The sequence below is a fragment of the Suricata suricatta genome, chromosome 3 (assembly GCF_006229205.1).
Source record: "Suricata suricatta isolate VVHF042 chromosome 3, meerkat_22Aug2017_6uvM2_HiC, whole genome shotgun sequence".
In the NCBI taxonomy this organism is placed as follows: domain Eukaryota; kingdom Metazoa; phylum Chordata; class Mammalia; order Carnivora; family Herpestidae; genus Suricata; species Suricata suricatta.
Genome location: NC_043702.1, coordinates 54,897,265 through 54,924,654, shown reverse-complemented (window position 1 = coordinate 54,924,654; position 27,390 = coordinate 54,897,265). Strand labels below are relative to the sequence as shown.

Below are 27,390 nucleotides of genomic sequence, written 5' to 3'. Positions count from 1 at the left end.
GCAAAGCTTTGGAGAGGGAGGAAAATCTTCCCCTACATTTCACTCTTCAAACCAACACAATCTGTTTTTCTGTCCTTAGCTACCACAGTATCACCCTCCACTTGCCACTGAAGACACCATTGCTTTGGTTACCAACAAACCTATATCATTACTGTTAACAGCTACTCTTTATCAAATCCCTATTATCTTCTAGGAAATATAGTAAGAGATTAATGTGAATTTACTAATTTCATCTAATATTTAGACCAACTCTTTGAGATAACTCTTATCCTTAGTTTTCAAAAGAAAAAAACCAAACCTCAAAAGCTAAGTAACTTGCAAATTCTCACAGTAAAAGAAGAGATGGGGGCAGCATACAAATCCCAGTTTTTATTACAACAATGCCCTGAACTCTATTATACAACTGATCAGATTCAATGGCCTCATTTGTCTTCTAATCACTTGACTCTTTGCAGACTATGATAGCAGATGCATCCGTTACTACACTTCAACTTTCTAGATGCCAGTTTAGTTCTGCTTTTAACTCTAATCATTCCTTCTTTTTCCTGGGCTCTTTTGTCTATCTACCCTTAAATGTTAATATTCTCTGGGGTTCTGCCACAGGTCTTACTCTGTGTTCTCTCCCTGGGCAATTTCACTCAATCCCATGGTTTGAATAACTATTGTCTATACATCCCAATCATTCCCAATCTGTACCTATAACCTTAACCTTTTTCCTGAGCTTCATATGAAATAATCAATTACCTATAAACCATACCATCTGGATATCACTTGACTCAACAAAACCAAAATCAAATCCATTATCTTCTACACACACGTACTATTCCAAGTCTTATGTTTCTTATCTTGCTTAAAACATCTAACCAGTTTCCAAAAACCTAGGTGATATCTGGACCCCTCCTCCCACTGCCCACTTTCAAAATCTAATTGTTATAAAATCTTGTCAATCTACTCTTAAATCTTAATTATTTCTTAAATCTCTTCTTTTTCAACTCTTTTGCCACAACTTTACATTCTGTAGGGCTTTATCTCTTACCTATATTAGATAATATCCTAATTGATTGATCTCCATGTCTTCAGCCTTGTTTTCTCTAATCAATTCTCCATATTAAAAAAAAAGGGGGGGTTCTTTCTAAATTGCAAAGCCTCCCATGACTTTCTATGTCACATATGGTAAAGTCCCAAACTCCAGAATATCGCATCCAAAATGTTTCATAATTATCCTCCCCTCACATAAACACTACCTCCTTTTTCAGGCATATAGCACTATTTGCAGTCTCTTAGAAGTACCCCATTGTTCCTCTCTTCTTATCTTTGCTTGTAGGCTTGAAGTAGGCCTGAAGAGTCCTTTCCCAATGTTCTCAAAGCAAATCATTACTAAAATTTATAATGTACCTACCACCTGCATTGCGGTCCTTAGTATGTTAAGATTATTTACATGAGTGAACCCTTCTGAACCAAGAGCTCCTAGACAGGAACTGCATCTTTGTAGCCCCAGGATTTGGTAAGTAACTAGCACAGAATGTGAGCATAATAAATATCTATGAAATAAATTTACTTTCCATTTGCATTCAAGATTAAATTTCCAACTACCTGTTATCCATCTTAGATGGTATAGTAGGCAGAATAATGGCCTCCCAAACATATGCACATCCTCATCCTCGGAACCTACAAACGTTATGTTACATGAAAGAGGAATTAAGATTGCAGACAGAATTAAGATTCTTAATCAGCTGAATTTGTGTTGCCTGCTTCACTGAGAATTTCAGCCTAATGTCTGGAAACCATACAAAAAAAGCTAACTTCAAGCAGAAAATATGCTAATCACATATACCACTTGCCAGCCTTTAGTTTACTATTTTTCTTCATCTGCTTTTTAAATGAGCAATATATTTTGCTTATATTATTTTATATAAACAAATAATCCAATTTAAAAACAGGCAGAGGACATGAGCAGATGTTAAAAGACACAAAGATGGCCAACAGACACATGAAAAGAAACTCAACATCGCTAATCATCAGGGAAATGAATATCAATGCCACCGTGAGATATCACTACACACTGGTCAGAATGGCTAGTACCAAAAAGAAATAACAGGTGTTGGCAAGGATGCGGAAGGGAACCTTTTTACAATATTGGTAGAAATGTAAATTGATGCAATCACTATGGAAAACAGTATGGAGCTTCCTTAAAAAATAAAAATTTTAAAATAGAAATACCATACAACTTAAACTTCAGAGTACTTACCAGAGAAAAATAAAAACACTGATTTGAAAAGTTAAATGCACCCTTATGTTCAATGCATCATTATTTACAATAGCCAAGATATGGAACAACCTAAGCGTCCATCAACAGATGACTGGATCAAAAAGATGTGCCATTTATACACACACACACACACACACACACACACACACACACCTATACATACAATGGAATATTAGCCATAAAAAGGGGTAAGAACTTGCCATTAGCAACAACATGGATGGACTTAGAGGGTATAAAGCTAAGTGAAATAAGTCAGACAGAAAAAGACAAGTACCATATAATTTCACTTATATTTGAAATCTAAAAAAATGAAACAGGGGTGCCTGGGTGGCTCAGTCAGTTGAGAATCCAACTCTAGATTTTGGCTCAGGTCATGATCCCAGGCTTGTGGGATTGAGCCCTGCATTGGGCTCCATGCTGAGTGTGGGGCATACTTAAAATTCTTCTCTCCTCTCTCTCTCCTCTCTCTCTCTCTCCCCCCCCCCACTCTCTGTCTCCCACTTGCACTAAAATAAAAAATTAATTAAAATAAAATAAATAAAACAAATGAACAAACAAAATATAGACTCATAAATACGGACAACAAACTGGTGGTTGCCAGAGAGAAAGGGAGGATAGAGGGATCAGCAAAATAGGTGAAGGGACTTAAGGGATATAAACTTACAATTATGAAACAAATAAGCCACTGGGATGAAAAGTACACCATAGGGAATACAGTCAACAATATTGCAATAACTTTGTACAGTGACAGACGGTAGCTACATTTAACTTGGAAAGCTAATGTACTCAATTGTCAAATCACTATGTTGTATACCTAAAACTAATATAATGTTGTATGTCACTTGTACTTCAGTTGAAAAAAGAGTATGTCTGAGAGCACCTGGGAGACTCAGTCAGTTGGGTGTTCGACCCTTGATTTTGGCTCAGGTCATGATCTCATGGTTCATGGGCTCAAACCCTGCTTGAGGCTCTGTACTGACAGTGCAGAGCCTACTTGGGATTCTCTCTCTCTTTCTCTGCCTCTCCCCCATTCATGGTCATGCTCAATCTCTCTCTCCCCCACAATATATAAACATTAGGGAAAAAAAGAATGTTTTGGGACACCTCAGTCAGTTAAGTGTCTGACTTCGGCTCAGGTCACAATCTCATGATTTGTGCTGGCAGCTCAGAGCCTGGAGCCTGCTTCAGATTCTGTCTCCTCCTTTCTCTGCCCCTCCCATCCTCATGCTCTGTCTCTCAATAATAAATAAGCATTAAAAAACAATTTTTTAAAGAATGTTTTACTTTATAATTCTTTATCTCAACATTTACTTTTTTCATCACCTTGGATGGTTTATTTCTACTTTAATTTCTCTCCTACCTCTTTCAACTTAAAAAAACCTGTACCTGGCAGCTCACTAACATCCTATTTGGTAAATTATTATTTTATAACATTTAAACAAAATTTGTTAATTCTAAGAAAATGTTTTATTTCCTTCAACTCAGCACATTAAGCAACCACTATTAGAAAAACACTAATGAATGGAATGCAGAGTTGCATATAGAGGTGACAAGCAATGCTCACACAAAAAACATGAAACCCCAGCTAAGTGCCATAAAAAAGGAACCAACAATGTACTATAGAAGGTCCAAGAATGGGGAGATTAAACTCAGTGATGGATTGAAGGAAGGGTTCACGGGAATGAGGGGCACCCTTAAGATGAACCCACTGAAAAATGGATGGGGACATAAATGCCTTTGTAACCTGTATTAAGGTATATGTGGCTGTTTTAAAATACAAGTCCAGAATTCTTTGATTTGCCTCCCATCAAATGGGGGTCAGAGAATGTCTATGTCCCCTCCCTTGAATCTGTTACTGTTTGACCAAGAGAATTTAGATGTGCCAGTTTTCAGAACTACTCTGTCTCTTGGGCTGCTTGCTCTTAGAATCCAGCCACCATGTTGGAGCAAGCCCAAGTGACCCCAGGAAAGAACTCTATGCGGAGAGGAACTAACAGCCAACACCAACTTGTCAGTAAACAATCTTGTGAGTAAGCAATCTGGGTATCTTCCAAGCCCAATCAGGTAGAGCCAAAAGATGTGAGGCAGAGATACTCAGTCTGCCAAACCTTGCTAACACTGCAAATCCATGAGCAAAACAAATGAATGTTGTTCTAAGCTACTAAGTTTTGGGGTGGTTTATTATTCAATAGATAACTATGTTGGATGCCTGGGTGGCTCAGTCAGTTAAGCATCTGACTCTTGATTTTGGCTAAGGTTAAGACCTCATGGTTCATGAGACCAAGCCCTGTATTGGGCTCTGTGCTGACAGCAGGGAACCTGCTTGGGATTCTCATTCTCCCTCTCTCTCTGCATCTCTCTCTCTCTCTCTCTCTCTCTCTCTCAATAAATAAATGAACATTTAAAAAAATATATAAGTGCAACAGTATAGATATGACACTTAAGAACACCCAAAAAAGGGAATTTATTATTTTACAGGTGTTTCCCAGATTTTTTAAAGCAAACATATACCCAAAAAAACTAGTAAAATGTGAAGTATCATTCCCTTTGCTATCAAGATCAAAAATAGTGATTTCTACTTCAATCTTCCACATATGCCATGAAACACAAGTGAGTAAACTCTAAAAACCTACTTAAGAAGTTATAATCCATTTGCTAGAGCCATTAAATTTTTCTGCAATACTTATTGATTTCAAATTTAGCTGTGGCAGAATACAATTGACTTTTCTTGTTAATTTCATCAGTGGAGACGCAGGGTTATGTACAAAGGTAAAAAAAAGAATGTATGGGTGGCCTCCTTTTCAAACAAATATAGGAAAGTCTGTTAAGAATTTATGGTCATAACTTAATCTTAGAACTTTGCCATTAAAGATAACAGCACCATTTCAAGTTCAAGTATCCCACTCTGAAATCACAGTTACTCTTCCAGCTTAATTCCTCTACTATTCTTTCAACTCCAAGGGGATCTATAATCCATTAGTTATTAAAGGGGTTGGCAAAACTGTTTTTTAAGGGTTATATAGTAATTATCTTAGTAAATATCTTTGTGGACCACATACAGTTTCTGTTACATATTCTTATTTTTTAGAACACTTTGAAAATGTAAAACCAATTCTAAGGTCAAGAGCCATATAAGAGAGATCTTATAGTTCACAGACCCCTGTATTATACTACCAATACCTTTGATGTCCATCACCCACCTCTCATGTCCTTATTTCCCTCATAATCATCTTAGATTCTACAATACATTGTCATAATCATTCCCTTGCAAACAATTTCACCTCCCTGCCCTTTTATCACTTTATTTAACCCCAACTCTGGTTAAAACCAACTCTCTTCCTACTCCTCACCTCTACCCATACAGCTAAAAACAACAGGAAAACATGCACAATCCTGCTTTAAATTCATGACTATTAACTTTAAGTAGACATTAGTGTCCCCTGGCATTTGTACAATTTCCTAATCCATTTATTCTTTTAGTCTCCTAGAGACCTATTTTATATATTCTCTTCAGGCCCCCGACGTCTCCCCCATTCTCATTCTCATTAAGAAAATAGATACAATCAGAAGACAATTCCCACCACCTACCTGTATCTCCCCATGTTCTCTGTCTTCCCTTATTATTGACAAACTATGTACACTCCTATCAAAAGCCAACTCCTGCACTTGTACACTAAGTTCCATCCCTTCTTGCCTCCTTATGGACTGGTCTCCATCAATTGTCCCAACTCTCACTGATATAATCATCAATTATTCCATGTCTTATAGGCCATTCCCATAGTACACAAATTTCTTACCAACCCCAAATACCTAGATTTGTTTATCCTACAGAATCTATTCAGGAAATTATACTTGCAAATGCCACTTTTTCATTAAATCCAAACTTTATTACTTTTTAATATACTAAGAACAAAGTCTTCCCATCTCTCAGTCTGATTTCTACAGAACGAGAATGAATGAATGCTAAGCATCTAAGTACCATATCATTCTATTAAATGCAAATATGTATATATACACATCTATCTACCTTTATGGTAATTTATTCCTTCATATCAAATGATTACACTGATTTTCTAATATTAAGCAGCCACTGATAAAAATTCCTTATAATAAAGGGTCAGGACTATACTGTCAAGGTCATGAAAAACAAGGAAAGTCTGAGAAACTGGCACAGCCAAAAAAGCCTAAGAAGACATGTCAACTAAATGTGGTATATTCTGGATGAGATCCTGACACAGAAAAAGAACATTAAAAAAAAAAAACTAAGGAAATCTAAATAAGCTATGGATTTTAAGTTAATAATAGTGAATCAATATTGGCTCATTAACTTTAACAAATGTACTATGCTAATGTAAGATGTTCACAGGGAAAACTTGGTACAAAGGTATATGGGAATTCTTTGCAGTAGTTTTGTAACTTTTTCTGTAAACCTAAAAATATTCCAAAAGATTGACTTTATTAAAAAAAAAACTAAATGAAGGTGAGGTTAGTATTGCTTCCAGTAAATATTACACTCCTTTTAGTGCTAAACCTAAGAAAACCAAAGAATACTATTCTCAAATTTTATAATCAATCTCAGTATAGTATATATTATTAATACTAAGTAATAAGAAATAAAAGAAAGATATCTACTACAGGTGAATCAGTTCTGGTTCAGCAATCATGCAAGAGAGTTAGATTAAAATAAGAACACCACAATTAAATTTGATTTGGGAGCAAATCTATTCAAGTACCATATATGTACATCTGTATTTAGTACAGTACTTTTTTCCCCTATTTCAGTTCAGAAACAGGTAAAAGAAGGGAAAAGAAGAAAAAGAGAGGGAGAGAGGAGAAGCAGGGGGGAAGGAAGGAAAGAACAAATGAATGAACAATGGTAAAAGCAAAGACATAAATATTTGACTAAATCACAGGAACAGAGAACTTAAACATAAATAAAATGTATGACTAAGTCACCTACACAATGATAGAAACTAAAAGAGATTTGTAAGGATTTAACAACCAAACTCAATTTTAATTCTCAAAAAGTAGAATGAAGTTGAGATATAGTTTAGAATTTTTTTTTAGTAAGGAAAAAATTCCAAACAGCAATTAGTTACTACAGACGAAGAACTAGTAATACGAGGACACTCCAGAAACTTTTTCAGAGGAAAAACAAAGCCTATGAGCTTATTGAGGTCAAAAACCATATTATATTCATCTCTGTACTTCTCATGGTATTTTCACATAAGAATTATTTAACAGTTCTTTTAAAGAAACAATTATTTATCTTATAACTAAGTGTTAATTCTCCCTAAAAGGATATCTGAAAGCAATGCCACAGGAATCCACAGTAAAGACCAGAAATGGTTTTTCTATAACTACAATATGACATCAGAAGGAAAAGCCTTTGAGTTTCAAAGGCTTCTAAGGAAAAATAAATTTACATTCTTCAAGGAAATTATGTTGCCTAAATATTAATAAATACTTAAGAATGTCAGTAAAGGGGTCATATGTCTTTTTTAATGAGAGAAAAGAGCAGATTACTTTTAAGCAACAGCAACAGCTTTCTGCAAAATATCACATTTTAAAATTTTCCTAAGGTTAAGTATTTTTGAAACGTTAGCATCAGTTATACAAAATACTGTAAAAATTACAGAAACCAGACCTATAGACCAAACACTCTTTTTAAAATTACTTAAGCATCTGACTTCAGCTCAGGTCATGATCTCATGGTTTGTGAGTTCAAGCCCCACATTGGGCTCAGTGCTGACAGCTCAGAGCCTGGAGCCTGCTTCAGATTCTTTGTCTCCCTCTTTCTCTGGCCCTCTCCTGCTTGCACTCTTTCTCTCAAAAATAAATAAAAACATTTTTAAAAACATTTAAAATTACTAATAAGCACTATTAGTTGTAGAAAAACGTACATGTATTATGAAGGCAGGAGTTTCAGTGCAAGTATCTATGACAGCTTTATTTTAATCATATGTAAAATTTTATATTCATCAAAACATCAGGCTTCTATTTCTATAAACCAAAATCCTACTTATAGAAAATGGGAGAGGATAGGATTCTTCCCATATAGCTCTGCCCATTAGAAAACCTAAAACTGGGACACCTGAGTGGCTTAGTGGGTTAAGCCTCTGACTTTAGCTAAGGTCATGATCTCATACTTCATGAGTTCAAGCCCCACATCAGCCTCTGTGCTGACAGTGCAAAGCCTCGAGCCCACTTCTAGTTCTGTGTCTCCCTCTCCCTGCCCCTCCCCTGTTCACACTGTCTCTCTCAAAAATAAACATTAAAAAATTTTTTAAAAAAGAAAGAAAACCTAAAATTATTATTGCTTATTTAGTATCCATGGTCTCTGGACATTTATAAAAGAATTGACTTCTCAAAGGTCTAAATGTCATCCTTAATTTTATAAACCATGCTGCAATTCTGATGATTTTTAAGAATAAAAGTTAAAGTAAAAAATTTTTCTTAATATTTGCTTATTTTTGAAAGAGAGAGAGACAGAGCATGAGCAGGAGAGGAGCAGAGAGAGGCGGAGAAATAGAATCAAAGCAGGCTCCAGAATCCAGGCTCTGAGCTGTCAGCACAGAGCCAGCCCCACGCGGGGCTCTAACTTACGAATCGCGAGATCATGACCTGAGCTGAGGTTGGACACTTAACCAACTGAGCCACCAGGGGCCCCAAAAGTTAAATGTTTAAAAATAATATATTCTGTATTACAACAAAAGTCTACAAACTATGATATTCTAGAGAAGAGAACAAAGAGGAAAGCCAGCACAAATTCAAAAATATCTTTTCACATGCCAATCTTAGAATTACTTTAGGTAGCCACTTAATAACTTAAATTTTATGCAATATTTAATGATATAGTAGTGATGGTTTTACTAATCTGGCAATACAACTTCTGAAAGAGTTAATGTTATTATGTAGCAGTAATTCTGTTTTTTTGTAAACTTTTAGAAATTCAAAATTTCTAAATTATTTTATCTTTCTAAATAAAAGTGTTTTTAGAAGAAACTTCAAGTTTGACAAAAGCCTTCATTAAATTCCTCAAAAATAAATCATAAAAATGTAAGAATTTCCATAAGGCATTCTAAGAGATTTTTTTTTAATGTTTACTTATTTGAGAGAGAGACAGCGAGAGAGAGCACACACAGGGGACAGGCAGAGAAGGAGTGAGAGACAGAATCCCAAGCAAGTTCCCTACTGTCAGCACAGAGCCCGACGTAGGGATCAATCTCACAAACCTTGAAATCATGACCTGAGATGAAATCAAGAGTCCAACGTTTTACTGGGCCACCCATGTGCCCCTAAGAGATTCTTATAATAAAAGGGGGAAAAAACTTAACAAAATACTGATGAAATTTTTAAATTTCAAAAGCTTGAACTAACTATATATTTAATCTCAACAGATAACATCATTACTTATCAACATATTCCTGTTAAATCAAAATGAAGTAAACTTATTGCCATCCACTCCAAGTTATAACCCATACTACCAAGTATAAATTAACATAAAATCATTCTACATAAGTTTTTACACACCTCTATCACACTTTTGAACTCACTTGGATAAATATGGATCTTTCCAACAGCGGCAGCAGTTTCTACAAAGTTATTTACCTTGTCCAGGTCTTGCAGTTACAGCTGCTCCAGCAGATGGCGGCTCAAACTCCTGTCAATTACAATAATGTTATTACAGTGACCTATTACAATGCACTATTTATAATAAAATAGCAGAGATATAACAGCCTTACCTTTGCTTTCTTTGAGTCTGGGTCAAACCTTTCAAGAATTAATTTAGCTGTTTTATAAGTTTCTTTTTCCATGACTTCTTCAAGCTACAAACAAAAATTTCCATAAATTGTCACACTTTAAAGCATACACACTACTTATTTTTAAATGTCCTATTCCAAAAGTGTTCAAGTACAATGCTTAAAATAAACAGCACATAATATATCCAAATAGCATGAAAGACTTGCTACATTCAAATAATTAAAATCCAGATTTTAAAATGGCTTCTAACCTCTAATATGTTACTTGTATTTAACAGCTTTACTGGAAGGAAATACCAAATACTGCTAATTGTTTACATATAATGAGGAGAATAATTACATGCACCAACTTCAATAATGGAATGTGCAAAAATCTATCAGCCATCATTATTGGAAGTTATTAGACATGACAAGCAAATGACAGGCAATTCCTCAGATTTATTTCCTCATAGCACTTAATGCTATTAATTTAAAGAAGGTCGTTAACCGAGAGCTTTACAAAATAAAATCTCTGTGCCAATTAACTGCTGTCAGCATCGATTTTAGATTATTTATTAGCAGAAGCAATTAGCTTGCTGCAAATGCAGTGAAAACTCACTAACTGGGAGAACGGCCATGGAATTTGCTCAAATGACTTTAAAAGCTGAAGCTCCCCCATTTTTACTTAGATCCAAACAACTTGAGAGGGAAAAAAACATACTAAAATTTTAAGTAAAAACTTTACTGAGTTCTATTCTCACACTAGGGACTGTAATTAAAACAGTTCATTATTATAGCGTTTTATTTACAATACACTCAAGTCACTCTATGGCTTAATACAGGGTTTAATTTAAAAAGCAATAAGTAGTAAAGTATCATTTTAGCAGTTATGGCCTAATATCAGGAAAGTTTAATTTTAGTACAAGACAGTCATATTATGACAAATAGCTAATGTATAGTAGAAAATGGTTTTGCAAAAATTGAAATAGGCCCTTTTCCTTTTCAGCGACCACTGATAGCCACTTAGATTTGGTAAATGTCATATTTATTCCAAAGGTCATGTATTTTGGACTACAACACAGAAGAGCATATTTACCAAGTTAAAAATACAGTTAAAAATACGCTGCCCAATAGTTGTTAATGTATTCCTTATTAAAAACTCAACTCAACATTTAAGAAACTAAGTGCTTAGATGAATGATTTATTAACCTTGGTTTAATGAAAACTAAAAATTTTCCTAATTATTTCAAAATTATGATAAATTCTCAAAACAAGCAAGTTTAATTTTCTGATGTAAAGGAGAGGTTTGCAGTATCACTGTATAGTTGAGGAAAAACTAGGAATTGAGATAGAAAGAGGGCATGATATTATATGTCCCCAAATCAATATAATCTACATGGAATCCACATGGAATATCAATGAACTAAATCCCTGATCTCCACAAATTAATTTTTGATGTCTTAGACCAACAATGCTGTAGCAACAGAACTTCACATGATGATGACGGAAATGGTTTACATCTTCACAATACAGTAACCATTAAGCCATACGTGGCAAATGAGCACTTAAAACATTACTTGTGCAACTGAGGAATGGAATTGTAGTTTTCTTCCATTTTAAACAATGTACATTTAAAAGATACATGTGGCTCTGGCTACTGATCTGGATAGCACAGTTCTAGACTAAGATGATTGCTAGGCTTAAAAAGAAGATTAGATGCAACTGTGATCTTTAAAACAACACACAAAACTCAAAACCAAAATGCCACTTCATCATATGATTGCAATTCCTGCTGCATCATTCGGCCAGTATTCACGTTTATGTCCATGTTCATGTCAAGTATCTTCAATAAAATCATTGTAAAGCAATAAAAGATGTAAATCCATTCTCTTTCTCTTTTGCACTTTTAATAAAAAATTTTTCACATAATATCTTAATTAACACATGTGTCCATACAACATTTTAAATGAATAACTTATTTTAAATACAGACATTCTGATCAGTATAAAAAACAAAAACTTGAAACTCTGAAGTCAGAAAAATCAGTGTTTAAAGCACATCTCCACTCTTAATTACCTAGAAAGACTTTGAGCAAGTCTGCTGGCCTTAGTTTCTCTTTTTGTAAAGCAGATACATTAATGCTTTCTTCATAGTACTGTTAGGCACTTTAGAGGAACCTGGGTGGCTCAGTTAGTTAAGCATCTGACTCTTGGTTTTGGCTCAGGTTATGATCTCACAGTTCATGGGGTCGAGCCCTGTGTTGCGTCTAGGATTCTCTCTCTCTCTGTCCCTCCCCCATTAGTGCTGACTCTAGCTTTCTCTCTCAAAAATATTTTAAAAAATAAATATAGGGGCACCTGGGTGGCTCAGTCGGTTAAGCCTCTGACTTCGGCTCAGGTCATGATCTCACGTTCATAGGTCTGAGCCCCATGTCAGGCTCTGTGCTGACAGCTCAGAGCCTGGAGCCTGCTTCAGATTCTGTGCCTCCCTCTCTCTCTCTCTCTGTATCAAAAATAAAGTAATTTTTAAGTAAAAAAAATAAATAAATAAAATAATGTAGGAGAAAGAGTCTACAACAGTAGCGAATACAATAACACATAATCTTTGGTGATACCCCAATTAATCAGAATGGGTCTGAAAACAGTAGTGGTTTCAAATATCCAACATATTAATGAAAAATTAGATTTTCAGAATTCCCTAAAATATACTCTATATTTTTCATATTTTTAATCTTAAATAATAATAAATGATATAATTGTTTTTCTGTGATACATTATACCAAAGGTTTCAGGGCTTTTATTTAAAAATAATAATTTATTATGAATCAATACTAATATATTTCAATAACATGCAAAGATTACTTCTACTTGATATAGACATTTCATCATAGACAACACTAAAAGAAGAAAACATTAACACAAATGTCAGAAAAATTTTAATTTTAAAAGGTAATCCTACAAATACTTAGTATTTAAAATATCATTCATGAAATAAAATTTTAGAACACACAAAAGAATCAATAGCTCTATCCCATATTTTGATCCTTCGTGGTAAATATTCTAGATGTAGCAAATTTTCTTTCATTTTACATTGACTTTGGTCAAATTATTAAGAGTGTACCCCAAAGCATCTTCAATTCAGAGCACTAGGGTACATGAAAATACTGTCTGCTTACCCTGATTTTGGCTATACTGCTGAAATCAATGTTGTTTTTACTAGTTCAGACTTAAATCATTTTCTGATTTCAATTTTTTTTTTTAACATCCATTTATTTTTGAGAGACAGAGATAGACAGATCATGGGCAGGGGAGGGGCAGAGAGAGAGGGACACACAGAATCAGAAGCAGGCTCCAGGCTCTGAGCTAGCTGTCAGCACAGAGCCTGACACGGGGCTCAAACCCACAAACTGTGAGATCATGACCTGGGCCAAAGTCGAATGCTCAACCAACTGAGCCACCCAGGCGCCCCCATTTTCTGATTTCATATAGGAATATTCCACAATATGGGGCGCGTAGGTGGCTCAGTCGGTTGAGTGTCCGGCTTCAGCTCAGGTCATGATCTCACGGTTCATGGGGTTGAGCCCTGCATCAGGCTCTGTACTGGCAGCTCAGAGCCTAGAGCCTGCTTCCGATTCTGTGTGTCCCTCTCTCTCTGCCCCTCCCCTGCTCATGATCTGTCTCTGTCTCTCAAAATAAATAAATGTTAAAAAAAATTTTTTTAAAAAAGGAGTATTCCACAATAGTAGTCACATCTTTTCTCTCTGTATTTCTTCTGCTAAAGTACTTACAAAGATTTACAAATCAATTTATATAATATATAGTGAATATTCAAACACTGGAAAATGGCAGCAAACATTATTTGGTAATATAAAAATATAGCATTTGAAACTTCCAGTGATGTCAACAGTCCTACACAGAATCACATGTCAAACATGTCAATTTAAGGATTTATTTTGCTTCTAAACTTTATTTCATGGATGTCATTCATAGAATTATATATAAAATACTATGTGTATAAGCTTATTATTACTTATTTGCAAGAATAACACTATTAACAAGAGACACGGCCCATAAAACATAATACAGCCACAAACGCAAGACTGATGAATTAGATTATAGGACTTCTCTAGTACATGCTCCTGTCCTATTTCCAGAAATGTCCACATTGACCTATGGCTCAGCATGTCGGCATTTCTTGCTCTTCCTTTCAACTGGCATTAGTGGATTCCTTTGAACCAGTAACATTTGTAGTTAACTGTTAAGTTTTAATACTCAGGGAATTATAACACTCCCTCCCATGTTCCTAATTCTTAACTGATTTTTCTCAGGATTTAGAAAAACATAAATTTCCTGAGAATTCCAGAAAGGAATTACCACATAGAAATACTATTCTTGAAAAAGTACAGCATTTTCATGAAGCCACTTAAATTTCAACTCCTGTGTTTGATGGATCTTGATTTTGAACTGTTTTGATGGGATGCTCATGGATGCAGAGGGATTATCAAACAGTAAATTTTTTTAAAGCTAAATTTTTTTTTTGAGTAGCAAAATGTACATAACTAGACTTGGGAGTTTTTTAGATAATTAAAGATTAATTCTTAGCTTTATTTTAATAAGTAAATACAAACATTAAATTCTTAGGTTTAAAAATGTCAAGATACTATTTTCCTAAGTAATTTAACTTTTTAATCAATTGACCATCCATGTTCATTGTTACAAATTACCCTTATACAAATTATAAATTATATTACAAATCTTTTCAGAATAAAGAGATACATCCCTTAGGAAACCACCTTCAATAAAATAGCAAGTAGTAAACACAGTTTATATTCATTTTGTTATTAAAAGAGGAGAGATAGGTATTGGATAATTTTACATTGATAAAAGTCATTTTTCTATAGGCATTCAATAATAAAAGTATTTTTAAAGCTATAAATGTATAGCTTAAACTTAAACATCACTGAAGAAAGATCAGTTTTTATTACATTTAGCTTTTGTTCAAAAGTAGTGTCCCTTCAGGGGCTCCTGGGTAGCCCAGCTGGTTAAGCAACCGCTTCATTTCAGCTTAGGTTAAGATCTCACAGTTTGTGAAATCGAGCCCCATGTCAGGCTCCATGATGATAGTGCAGAGTCTGCTTGGGGTTCTCTTCTCCCTCTCTCTCTGCCCCCTCACTTTGCATGCATGCACACAGGCTTGTGCACACTTGATCTCTCTCTCAAAATAAACACTGAAAAAAAAAAGTAGTATCCCTTCTTTTTCCTCTCATTACCAGTACAATCATGAGCAAGCACTGTGCTCCTTACCAACTCACCCTTAACACCTATTGTTCTAAATAAAATGTAATGCAACTCAAGCAAAGCAGCTCTGTTAAGGGCTTGAGTAATAAAGGCCAGGGGCTGGTTCCCAGTAGCAACCATATTATAACCAACAACACAGTCAAGTCAATACAATTGTGTTCCTAATTAATGAGGTGGAGCACTCAACTTATTTTACTTTAATCATATTGCAAGACATAAGACATAACAAACTATTCTACAATATTGACACCTCTTGAACAATTTAGATATAAAAAATGGTTGAACCCTGAACTGAATTTCCCAACTGTCAGATCTAGATGAAGTATCTGTATGTTGTGATTCCTTCAAGGGCTACTAAAGAAGTAAATAGCTTGGCTTGCCTTTTCACAGAATTTTCCAAGTCTGCTGTTATTCTAAAATTACCCCAAGATTCTGCTTTCTGGTCACATGGTATCAATGACACTGGGTCAGCTCCTCATCATGTAAAATTTTTAAAAATTTTCTTCTTTTGTCTTCTTCTTTGTACTTTCTACTTTAATCAAAATTTCTCCATTTTCGTACAAATGGGGGTTGGCTCTATAAGCTCTTCTTTTTATCATATCAGCAAACAAATCAATCCTATCACAACTTGTTTATTACTGAGAACCATCAGTATTTCCTCACTTTGAATTTCTGGCTGTACCATAATGCATGAAATGCAAGAAATATAATAAGATATAATGGTAATATTTATATGTTTCAGGACTATTAAAAATGCCAATGCAATGTTCATAAATAACTTACAGAACACTGAAGCAGCTAAAGCAAGTAAGAAATTCTTTCAGAATTAAAGTTCCTTTATTTTTCAAGTATTTAAAAGCCCCAAGACCAGTGTCTTTTGTTACCAATTCATAGAACAAATTTTTTTATGTAAGCTCTAAGCCCAACATGGGGTTTGAACTCACCATTCCAAAATCAAAAGTCACATGGTCTACCAACCAAGCCAGCCAGGCACGCTCACAGAATAATTTTTAACATTAATCTTAACCTTCATAATTTTTATTAGTTTCATACATAATTGTTACTTATTACATGTTACTCTAAAATACATTGATCATTTGCATTTGATTAAATTTCATTAAATAAGTTCTACATAACATGCTATTACTATCAATTATCATTTTCATACTTCAAAAATAATTATATAAAAAAGTATATGTAAATTCAAGTCAAACACCAAGTTCAGTTCACTTATTAGAGACTATGATATAACAACCTCTAAATATCTAGGGACTTTCATCTCTCGTGCTTTGAACCCCTTTCCAAATGTCTGATGAAAACATCTAACTGGCCCCACAAGAGATAACCCATGTGACCACAGCTACTGATAGAAAATGAAAAAACAATCCTTTGTTTCCCCCTTTCTTCAACCAGAAAACCTGAGAACCATCCTGAATCCTGAGAACTGACCTTTTTTGACTCTAATAATCAAACTGGACATGGACACCTACCTTTTCACCCCTTCTGCCTCATTCAATCCTCCAATATGATTTATTTGCTTGCTTCTCAGCTTCCAACTGACATAGATTCTCATAATCAAAAAAGTCCTGTAACTACTTTTTCTTGTCAATCATTATTAACTATTAAAATTATACATAATTTAGCTTCATCATTAAAATGCTATCTAAAAGCATACTTGTTACTTGGAGAGTCATTACTTATAACAGATAAACATTACTTACTCAATTCTTAATGTATTTGTTTTATATAAATTAATTTTAGATAACTTACTATTTTTTTCTTCTGGGATTTTAAATCATCCAAGGCTTCATCTAGAAAATAAGATTTAAATAAAAGCTAAGTCAGATATTAAAATACTTAGATATCTTAAAATAGTAAGCCAAATGATATACATTAAGCAACCATAAAAATACTTTCTCATTTTAGGATTTCTCACTAATGTGTACAGATAAAAATTATCTCAATCTTTACACATATATTTCATACTTTTGCCTAAATATTATAAGTAGGGAAAAATATATATATAAGGGAAAAACACCTTTCAAAATTTAAACAGATTTAAACATGTTATCAAATAGAATTTAAATATTCTTAATTTTTAAAAATTATTTTAATGTTTATTTATTGCAGAGAGAAACAGAGCATAAGCGGGGGAGGGACAGAGAGAGAGAGAGAGGGAGACAAAGAATCCGAAGCAGGCTCCCGGCTCTGAGCTGTCAGCACAGAGCCCCACGTGGGGCTCAAATTCACGAACTGTGAGATCATGACCTGATCGGAAGTTGGACACTTAACTGACTGAGCCACACAGATGCCCCTAAATATTCTTAATTTTTAATTAAATTTATAATAAAATTATTATTTCTTCATTGAAGTTCTCAGTTAGCAAGCATCTGAATACCCAAATCAAAGTATATTATTTTTGTAAAAATTCAAATACAAACTTATAAAAAGATTTTAGTACAATTTTTCCAAAACATTTTAGTTTTTATTGTGCTAGCAGATTATTACTATAGGGGGAAAAGAAGTTTGCTAATAGCTTTAAAGAGAATAGTCATCTACAGTTGGATAAGACCAAACCAAATATTATCCCTTAATCCAGAAGTCAGCAAACCTTTTCTATAGAAGACTAGACAGTAAATATTTTAGGCAATATAGGCCAAAAGGCAAAATTGAATCAGCACTTTCAAAGCATAAGAAAAAACAAATTTCCACAAATCTTTACTGATGAAATTCAAATACAATAATAATTAAGTTCAATTTTTTGATAACATAGGTCTATCAATGAAAAGAACTGAATTATTTTCTTTTGGGTGGGGAGATAACATTTCATTTAATTGAGGTTCAAAGTCAAGTGTTCCCTAAATAAAACAGAGGAACATATGGAGGGTGGGATGGAAAGAGAGAGGGAAACAAACTGTTAAGAGACTCAAAGATAGAGAACAAACTGACAGTTGACAGAAGTAGAGCAGGGGATGAGCTAGATGGGTGATGGGAATTAGGAGGGCACCTGTAATAGCCAAATTATGGAAAGAACCTAAATGTTCATCAACTGATGAATGGATAAAGATGTGGCTTATATATACAAAGGAATACAACTTGGCAATGCATGGAACTTGGTGTGCATGGAACTGGAAGGCATTATGGTAAGTGAAATTAAAAAGGCAAGACAAATAAAAAAGAATAAGGAATGGAAAAGAAAAACCAGTACCATCAGCCCACATGTATATAACACTTTGCAGTTTTTATATGATTTAGCATGTAGTTTCACTTAATACAACAGCTTGCCAAAACAAATACTTATGTTAATAATTGATTCAGTGTTAATAGTCGATGTTGATAAAACATGCTTCCATTTTACAAATTAGGACACTGACATCCAGAGAACTAAAACTTGTCTGTAAGACAAAAAGATGGCTGAGCAAAAGTGGAAAGAAAAAAAAAAAGAGTACAAAGAGATGACGTTAGGGAAATAAGCATAAGACAGAAAGTAGGGGTAAAGAATTCAGATTTACTCTGGCAGCCATCAGAGGATTTTAAGCAGGAAAAACATCAGAACTGACTTGGATCTTAAAGATAGACTAGTTAGGAAGCCACTGCAATAGTACAACTAGGAGATGATAATGCCCTGAATTAGAATGGTAGTAGTGGTAAAGCAGGTTAGAAGTGGTCAGATTCAAGTTAATTGTGGAGGTAAAAATGATGAAGACTTTGAAGGGGAGAGAGGAATCCATGGCAGATTAAAGGGAGGAGGAGTCAGGATAGGGTTTTCCCCTCCAGCTGCCTCCTGTATGGAGGCAGGATTATACACCAATAGAGACAATCCAATAGAAACAGATAATGCGAAAGAGGATAAGTGCAAGAAGAGATAACTGCAAGAGCAAAGTTCTTGAGATGCACAGAGTATCTAGAATCCAAAACATAAATGGAGGGCTTAGCCATAAATGGGATCAAGGTCAGTCTTCCAGACTACCTCTGCAGGATAACATATACTGAGTAACACATGAAACTAACTTGATATATTTGGTAGTGGAGGTAGTTCTCATCTGTTTACATCTATGTTCTCCATAAAGTGAGACTATCACTTGAGAGTGGCCAGGTAGATTTTGTGGGATTTTTGTTTGTTTGTAGGTTTTGAATTTTTATTTGGTTGGTTGATTGGTTAGTTTTATTTTTATTTGATTTTGTTTTTTTGCAGGGAGGCAGATATTAGTGATTTGAAGAGAAATACAATCTCAAAAAATGCTCGCAAAGAGAAGAAAGTGAATTTTCTAGGGAACTATAAAATAGGACTGTGTAGCAGTACTGAGTACACATTTAAATAAATTTAGCTTTCCTGAAGCAGGGATAGATTAAGCATATAAAACTTTTTAACCAGGACAGAGTTTTGACAGGCATAGATTAAGCATACTATTGTATTTAAACAAGGTGTAGTTTTTGCCAGACAAGTAGGATGGAAAAAAGGAGCAAAGGAGCCAAGGGTATCTGCAAGGAATAGTCACTGGACTAGACCAGAGAACCTAAACTGGGCTGAAGAGAAGTTGGAAATGAGGAGGGCAGTCTGAAAGTCATGTATCTGTATGAACCTTATTTGGATCTTGAGTCAAACAAACTATATTTAATATTTTATGATATTAAAATTTTTAGATTAATAATGTATTATGTTACATGAATTCTAATATATTATATAATGTATGTTTTAAAGCCTATTATAGATAGATATAACTGGGATATACTTCAAAATAATACAGTAAGTAGAGAAGCGGGTGGAGGTAAAAATGAAACAAGATTGACCATCAATTGGTGATTGTTTACCTTGTGTGATAGGTATATGAGAACTTACTATTCACCCTACTTTTGTATAGGTAATTAGGTATGTACAATTTTCCAAAATGAAAAGTTAAAACAAGAAAAGAAAAAAGAAGTCACATATAAAGTTCATTTACAATGAAATTTGCATATCTTTGTTCATAACTCGTATTTTTAAGACCTTAAAATCTTTAAATCTGTACAAAGATTACAGAAGGAAATATTACCATAATTTGCATATTTCCATAAAAACAAAAATCTGGGAGCTGTGAGGTTAAAGAGAATGATGCAACATAAATCTTAAAAATTAATAAGTAATTTCTCTTGATTTAAATATTTTGTGTAAAAAAATTCTAAATGAACAAGATAAAAATAACACAAATTAAAAAAACAGAACAGTCTTGATCATACAAAATGCTTGATAGTAAACAACTCTTCAATACTTACCACACTGTCATTTCAATATACACTTCGCAACCTGCCATTCAATTAGAAAACAATGCACTAAAAGATGGAGGTTTTTTTGTAATGTAAACTTAGAAATCAAACTTACTATTTCTTTCTGTTCTCTTGGAAAAGAAGAAAATAAGTACTGTTCTTATGCTCCAGATGCTACGGAGGAAACAAAATTCAGGAACAAAAACGATCATTAGGATAATTAAATTAGAAGCCTTATTAAATGAAAAGAAATACACATTTCCAACTAGAGTTCAGTATATTACTTTCCTTTTTATTTTGAAAATCAGAAAGTACCCCTTTCTTTCACAGACCATCAAAGGTCTACCTCTTATTTCAAAGGAGGAGTTCTCATTCTAAAAGCCATGGACCTTCTGAGGGTGCCCCAGAATTGTGAAATTACCTTTGTATGCATAAGTGCATACCTCTAGAGAGACCATTGTGTTCGTCATTCTCAAAGAGGTTTATGAAGCCCCCAAAAGAGAACAAATTATAGATCACTTCTTATTAAGTAAGCATCAACTCCAAAAATTTGTCCATTCCCATGCCCTAAGGGAAAAAGCATGTTTTACAAATCTAGCACACTATACAAATGTAAGCTGCTACTCCTCCTGTTTTATTTCACATTGGAAGGATCTTCTCTACTAAATAGAATAAGCTATCTGGAAGAAAAAGAAAATTTACCTTCAAATAAATATCTGATAAGTAAACTTAGCTAGACACCTTTCAAAGATTTTATGAGGAAAATTCTTTAAGACTTACTTTAGGTAAGACATCAGATGATATTAAAAGTGAATCGAATGATCCTAATCACAAACTTATTAAGATTATCTCTTAAATTCAATGTAAATATAGCAAAATACCTCTTTCTCCATAGAACATGGAAGAATAAGTATATAAACATTTTTCACAATTTTATTTAAAAAATACATTGTATCTGAGTTTGTTATCTCTTCACTCTGAAATAGATCATTGCTATTCTTGGGAGCTCGCCTGCAAGGAAGTCACCAGTGAACCCTGTCTCCTAGTATTCACACCTTTGTGTAGTCCTCTTACCAGCATTGGTCTGTGTGACTAACAGAATATGACAGAAGTGAGAGTTTGTCACTTCAAGATTAGATTATAAAGATGCAGCTTCCATGTTAGGCCTCCTCTTCCACTCACCATCTTTCTCTCTCCTGGATTACTTGTTCTAAGAGAAGCCAGCTGGTATATATGAGGAAATTCAGGGAACTCTATGGAAGGGCCCACACGGCAAAAAATAGAGGTCTGTGGCAAACAGCCAGCAAAGAGATGAGGCCTGCCAACAAATACGTGTGTGAGCTTAGAAGTAAATTTCTCAGCCTCAGTTAAGCCTTCAGATAACTGCAGCTCCAGCCCACAGCTTAACTGCAATTTATATATGAATAAAGACCCTGAGCTAGAACCACCCAAGTAAGCTACTCCCACATTCCTACCCCTCAGGAACTGTGAGAGATAATAAACATTTGTCATTTCATGCTACTTTCATGCTACTAAGTTCTAGGAAAACTTATCACTGCAACAGATAACCAATACATATTTTTTATATTGTGGTGGTTCATTTATAACCAACACATGCTTTTTATATTGTGGTGGTTCATTATGACATAAACAACTACCTAAATATGAAAAAAGACACTGAGCACTGTCCTCATCAAGGGAAAGAAAAGGAGAAGTTAAATATACTGCTCATAATCCCAAGGATCCTACAACCGAAAACTCTCACACTATTTCTCCATTACAAACCCACTGAAACAGTGGCAGCAGAGAGGAGATTAAAAAAAAAAAAAAAAAAAGGACAGGAACACAGAGAACACAGGACAAGGAATTGAAGACAGAGTCACCAGAATTCTGTAGGAAATCATTAAATTTTCTTAAATAGGTATTTTTTAAAGCATACACAATTTTCAAAATCTAAAACCTATAAGAACTGAAATCTATTTCCTTACTTCAAAATAAAACTCAATAATCCCCTTTTGTGGACAATAGATTCTCCTTTTGGTTTTTACCAGAACTACTGCTGGAGAAAATGAACTATTCAATAAATTTCCTTCAATATTTGAAAAGGTAGAACACATATAGTTAGTTAATCTTTAAGGCCAAATTAAATGAAATTCTCCTGTATTTTTAAAATTAAATTTAGGAAAAACAACAAGGTACTTCAAAAATCTATAAACCAGTAAAGATTTTTGCTCTCCTAATAATTAGATATAACTTATGAAAACAAGGCAACATATTTTGTGAAGATATTAAAGATATTACTACTGACTCCTACTCTGAGAACAGGGGCATAATTTCTCTTTCCCTCTTCTCTTCTTAGAACTACTCCAAACAACAAGGAGAATAAAAACACAAATTCTTGTTCTGGTAAAATTAAGATATAGTTAAAATCCAAGTCCCAAAAGCAATGGAAATCATGAAGATCAAGAGTGCAAGCAGAGAAGGAAAACTACTACTTATCTCACAAAGAGGGAGCAAGACAAACTTCTCAAAGTATGGAAGCCTAAACCCCATGTTTATAACACTAAAAAGATAAAGGCACCTGGGTGGCTCAGCTGGGATTCTCTCTCCCCCGCTTCTCTGCCCTTTCCCCACTTACACTCTCTCTCAAAAAAAAAAAGGAGTAAGAAACACATGCTATATGGGCAGAAACTCCTCCATTTGGTTCCAACAGTGAAACAGAGAAAGCAGAGAGCTTAAAGAGAACTCATTCAGAAATGCCCTGTTCACAGAGGTATCAGCCTGGCTCAGTCAGTTAAGCCTCTGATTCTTGATTTTGGCTCAAGTCATGATCTCATAGTCTGTGAGTTCAAGCCCCGCCTAGGGCTCTGTGCTGACAGCTCAGAGCCTGGAGCCTGCTTCAGATTCTGTCTCCCTCTCTGTCTGCCCCTCCCCTACTCACACTCTGTCTCTCAAAGATGAATAAATGCTAAAAAAAAGTTAAAAAAATAAAAATAAAAAATTAGAAATGCCCTGTTCACAAAGAACATTGTTTCTATAGTGGCAGGGGAGAAAAGAGGTTTTGTATTAGAAAAAAATATACAGTTACTTAACCCTATTGGGTGGGAAAAATAAAAGCTGAGCAAATTAGCATATTAAATCCTGGATCATAAGGAAAATTCCAGATAGCCTGGACTGTAGGAGGGCACACCCCCATATTCATACAGCCTTCTACAAATAACTAGGCAAAAATAAACATACCACATAGTTAGAGACTTATTTTTAAGTTTAAAAAAAAAACACAAAAGCAAAATACAAAGTTACATTTCAAAACCTAGGTCAACATCTTCCTCATAATAAATGTAAATGAGCTAAACTCACCAGAGCAAAAGACTTTCAGACTGGAGCATAAAAACAAAACCCAACTCTATAACATAAATTAAAATCTAAAACTAAGAGTTTTTGAAAACTGAAGAAACTAAAAACTGAAGAAACTAAAACAAAGGACAAACATATACTAGGCAAATACCAAAAAAACAAGAACTGTATCTTAATACCCCACAAGGTTGAATTCAATTTAAAAAAAAAACTTAACATAGAAAAAGGTCATTTCATAGTGTTAAATATGATGCAATTCCTTTCCAACAAAAAGGTTCTGGAGCAAGTGAGCACCTATGGGCAAAATGAAAAAAAGAAGAAAAAAAGAATTTCAACATGAACCTCACACCTTATATAAGAATTAACTCAAAATGGCATATTAACTTAAATGTAAAATGTTAAAAGAAAAATAGCATAGAAAATAAAAGAATAAAATCTTCAGAACCTATAGCCAGGGAAGTGTTCTTGACAACAAAAGCACAATCCATAAAAAGAAAAATGAATAAATTTTACTCTGCAAAAACCCAATTAAGAGAACAAAAAAGACAAACTACAGACTGGGAAAAAATTATTTGCAAACCATATGTCCAACAAATAACTTATATCTACAATATATAAAGAATTCTTAGGGCACCTGGGTGGCTCAGTTAGCTAGGCTTCGGACTTCAGCTCAGGTCATAATCTCACAGTCCATGAGTTCAAGCCTCACATCGAGCTCTGTACTGACAGCTCAGAGCCTGGGGCCTGCTGTGGATCCTGTGTTTCCCTTTCTTTCTATGCCCCTCCCTGTCTCATGCTCTATCTCCCTCTGTCTCTCAAAAATGAATAAACATTAAAAAAAAATTAAAGAATTCTCAGAACTCAACAGCAAAAAGAATAATAATCCAATCAAAAGACATGAACAGGTGTTTCACAGAAAAGAAGATATATATGTCACATAAACACATGAAAAGAAGTTCAACATCATTAGCTATTAGTGAAATGTAAATTAAAACCACAATGAAATAACACGACACACTCATCAGAATGATCAGAATAAAAATAGTGAAAAATGAAATGCTGGCAAAGATGAAGAGAAACTAGATCATTTATATTTTTATTTCTTTAATATAATTTATTGTCAAATTGGCTTACATACAACAGCCAGTGCTCATCCCAACAAGTGGCCTCCTCAATGCCCATCACCCAAAACTAGATCATTTATACACAACCAGTGGAAATGTAAAATGGTACATCTACTGTGAAAAAATGTTTAGCAGTTTCTTATAAAACTAAACATGTGCTTACCATATGCCCCAGAAATTACTCTTGGGCATATACCCCAAAGAAATGAAAACTTATGTTCAAATGCCTATCTATATACAAATGTTCATAGAAGACTTATTTGTAATAGCCCAAAACTGAGAGCTACCCAAATGTCCTTCAACAAATGTATGGGTAAACAAACCATGGTACGTCATTACTATGGAATACGACTCAACGATAAAGAAGAAACCATTGATACACTGAACATCTTGAATGGATCTCAAGAATATGCTGAATTTTTGAAAAAGAAAAAGGCCAGTTTCAAAAAGTTATGCTACATGATCTCATTTTCTAATTCTTGAAAAAGCAAAATTATAGAGATATAAAACAGATTAGCGGGTGGCAAGGGTTAAAAAGGAGGCAGGTGGAGGAGGGTTTGTATGACAAGAAAGGGGCAGCAAAAAGGAGCCTAGCGGTTTTATTTTTATTATATATTTATTTATTGAAGTAATCTCTACACCTAACATGGGACTCGAATTCACAACCCTGAGATCAAGACCACATGCTCCACCTACTGAACCAGCCAAGTGCTCCAAGCTTTGTGGTTTTAGAACCATTCTGAATCTGAATTGTGGGGTAGTGACATGAAGCTACACATGATAAAATTACATAGAAATATATGACACAAACACAAGAGTGCATGTAAAACTGGTAAAATCCGATAGGCTCTGTGAATTGAATCAACGTCAGTTTCCTGGTTGTGATTTTTACTGTCCTCATGCAGGATGTGACTACCGGGGAAGTCTGGGTGAAGGATCCATGGGACCCGCTTGGAGACTCTATGTCTCTCTGTCTTTCTGTGTCTCTCTTTCTTTCTCCCTCTGCCCCTCATCCCTGCTCATGCTCTCTCTCTAAAATAAAAATTAAAATAAACTTCAAAAGTATATAATATAGTGACTTGCACTATAAAATTATAAAGGTGTACTAACAGGAAATATCTGGAGCCTCAATTTAACAGAATTACATTTTAATTATAGTAAATATTTTAAATCCTTAATATTCAGTGTTTTACTAGACTAAAATTAAAAATGTTAAAAATTTAAAAATAGCAGAATAGCTAAAGCTCAGTCAATAAAATCAAACCCTTCTCAATTTTACTAAAAGATTAACATTTCATAAACCTCCAACCAAAATATGAAGGTTTTTACCAATCACTTTCTGCCAAACTTAAGTACTGTCTTTCCAACAACCACATAACCTATCCAATTAATTGAAACATTTTTAGAGAAGATTTAGTGAATAGGTATACAGGTGTCAATATTTATAACTATTTTGACTATTTTGTCAGCTTATTTAATTATCAAGGACTTTAGCAAGAATTGCCTTCACATTCAGACAAACTAGTAACAGTGTTTTCTTTTGGTATAAGGAATAAGGCAAGAATCAAAATCAAGCCTTTTTTTTTTTAAGCCCCATTTTAAGAGTAATTAAAAAAAAAAAAACAGAAGAAAAATATGGCTGGGGTACCTGGGTGGCTCAGTCAATTGAGCATCTAACTATTCTTTTTCTTTTTTTTTTTTTATCCCAGAGTTGTAGGAATAAGCCCTACATCAGGATTCTTGCTGAGCAGAAGAGCCTGCTTAAAATTCTTTCTCTCTCCCTTCCTCCTTCTGCCCTGCTTCCCAACTCATGCATGCGCACACGAAAGAAAGGAAGGAAGAAAGGAAGGAAGGAAGGAAGGAAGGAAGGAAGGAAGGAAGGAAGGAAGGAAGGAAGGAAGGAAAAGAAAGAAAAGAAAAGAAAGAAAGAAGAAAAGAAGGAAAGAAGGAAAGAAGGAAAGAAGGAAAGAAGGAAAGAAAGAAAGAAAGAAAGAAAGAAAGAAAGAAAGAAAGAAAGAAAGAAAGAGAAAGAAAGAAAGAAAGAGAAAAAGAAAGAAAGAAAGAAAGAAAGAAAGAAAGAAAGAAGGAAATATTAAATCTTCTGGGAAGGTCAACGTTTTTTGCTAATAGGCCTCTGAAATAATCTTATAGAAAATTAAATTTCTAGAAAGGTATAATCTGGAAGAATAAGGTATCCAGGAGTAAAAGTCTAAGATTGCTAGTAGAGTTACTTAAGGATAGAGACAAAGTTTAATGGCTGTTCACTCTTAGAAAATGAACCAATTTCCAGGGTAATGCATATCTGCCAGCATAATCAAGAAATACAAAATTTAAACTGCAATCTAAACCTTCCCTCA

The 27,390-nt window shown here is 34.3% G+C and overlaps 1 protein-coding gene across 3 annotated transcripts in view; it reads right to left on the bottom strand.

Annotated features, from left to right (window-relative positions):
* Window positions 1-27,390, bottom strand: part of LNPK (lunapark, ER junction formation factor) — a 66,744-nt gene that overhangs the window by 24,383 nt on the left and 14,971 nt on the right. For all 3 annotated transcript variants that reach the window (XM_029934351.1, XM_029934352.1, XM_029934350.1), the window contains exons 5-8: window positions 20,668-20,726; window positions 17,079-17,119; window positions 10,015-10,098; window positions 9,881-9,932 (exon numbers count right to left, since the gene is read on the bottom strand). In XM_029934351.1, coding sequence (XP_029790211.1) covers window positions 9,881-9,932; window positions 10,015-10,098; window positions 17,079-17,119; window positions 20,668-20,726 — 236 coding nt within the window. The remainder of the gene's footprint in view (window positions 1-9,880; window positions 9,933-10,014; window positions 10,099-17,078; window positions 17,120-20,667; window positions 20,727-27,390) is intronic.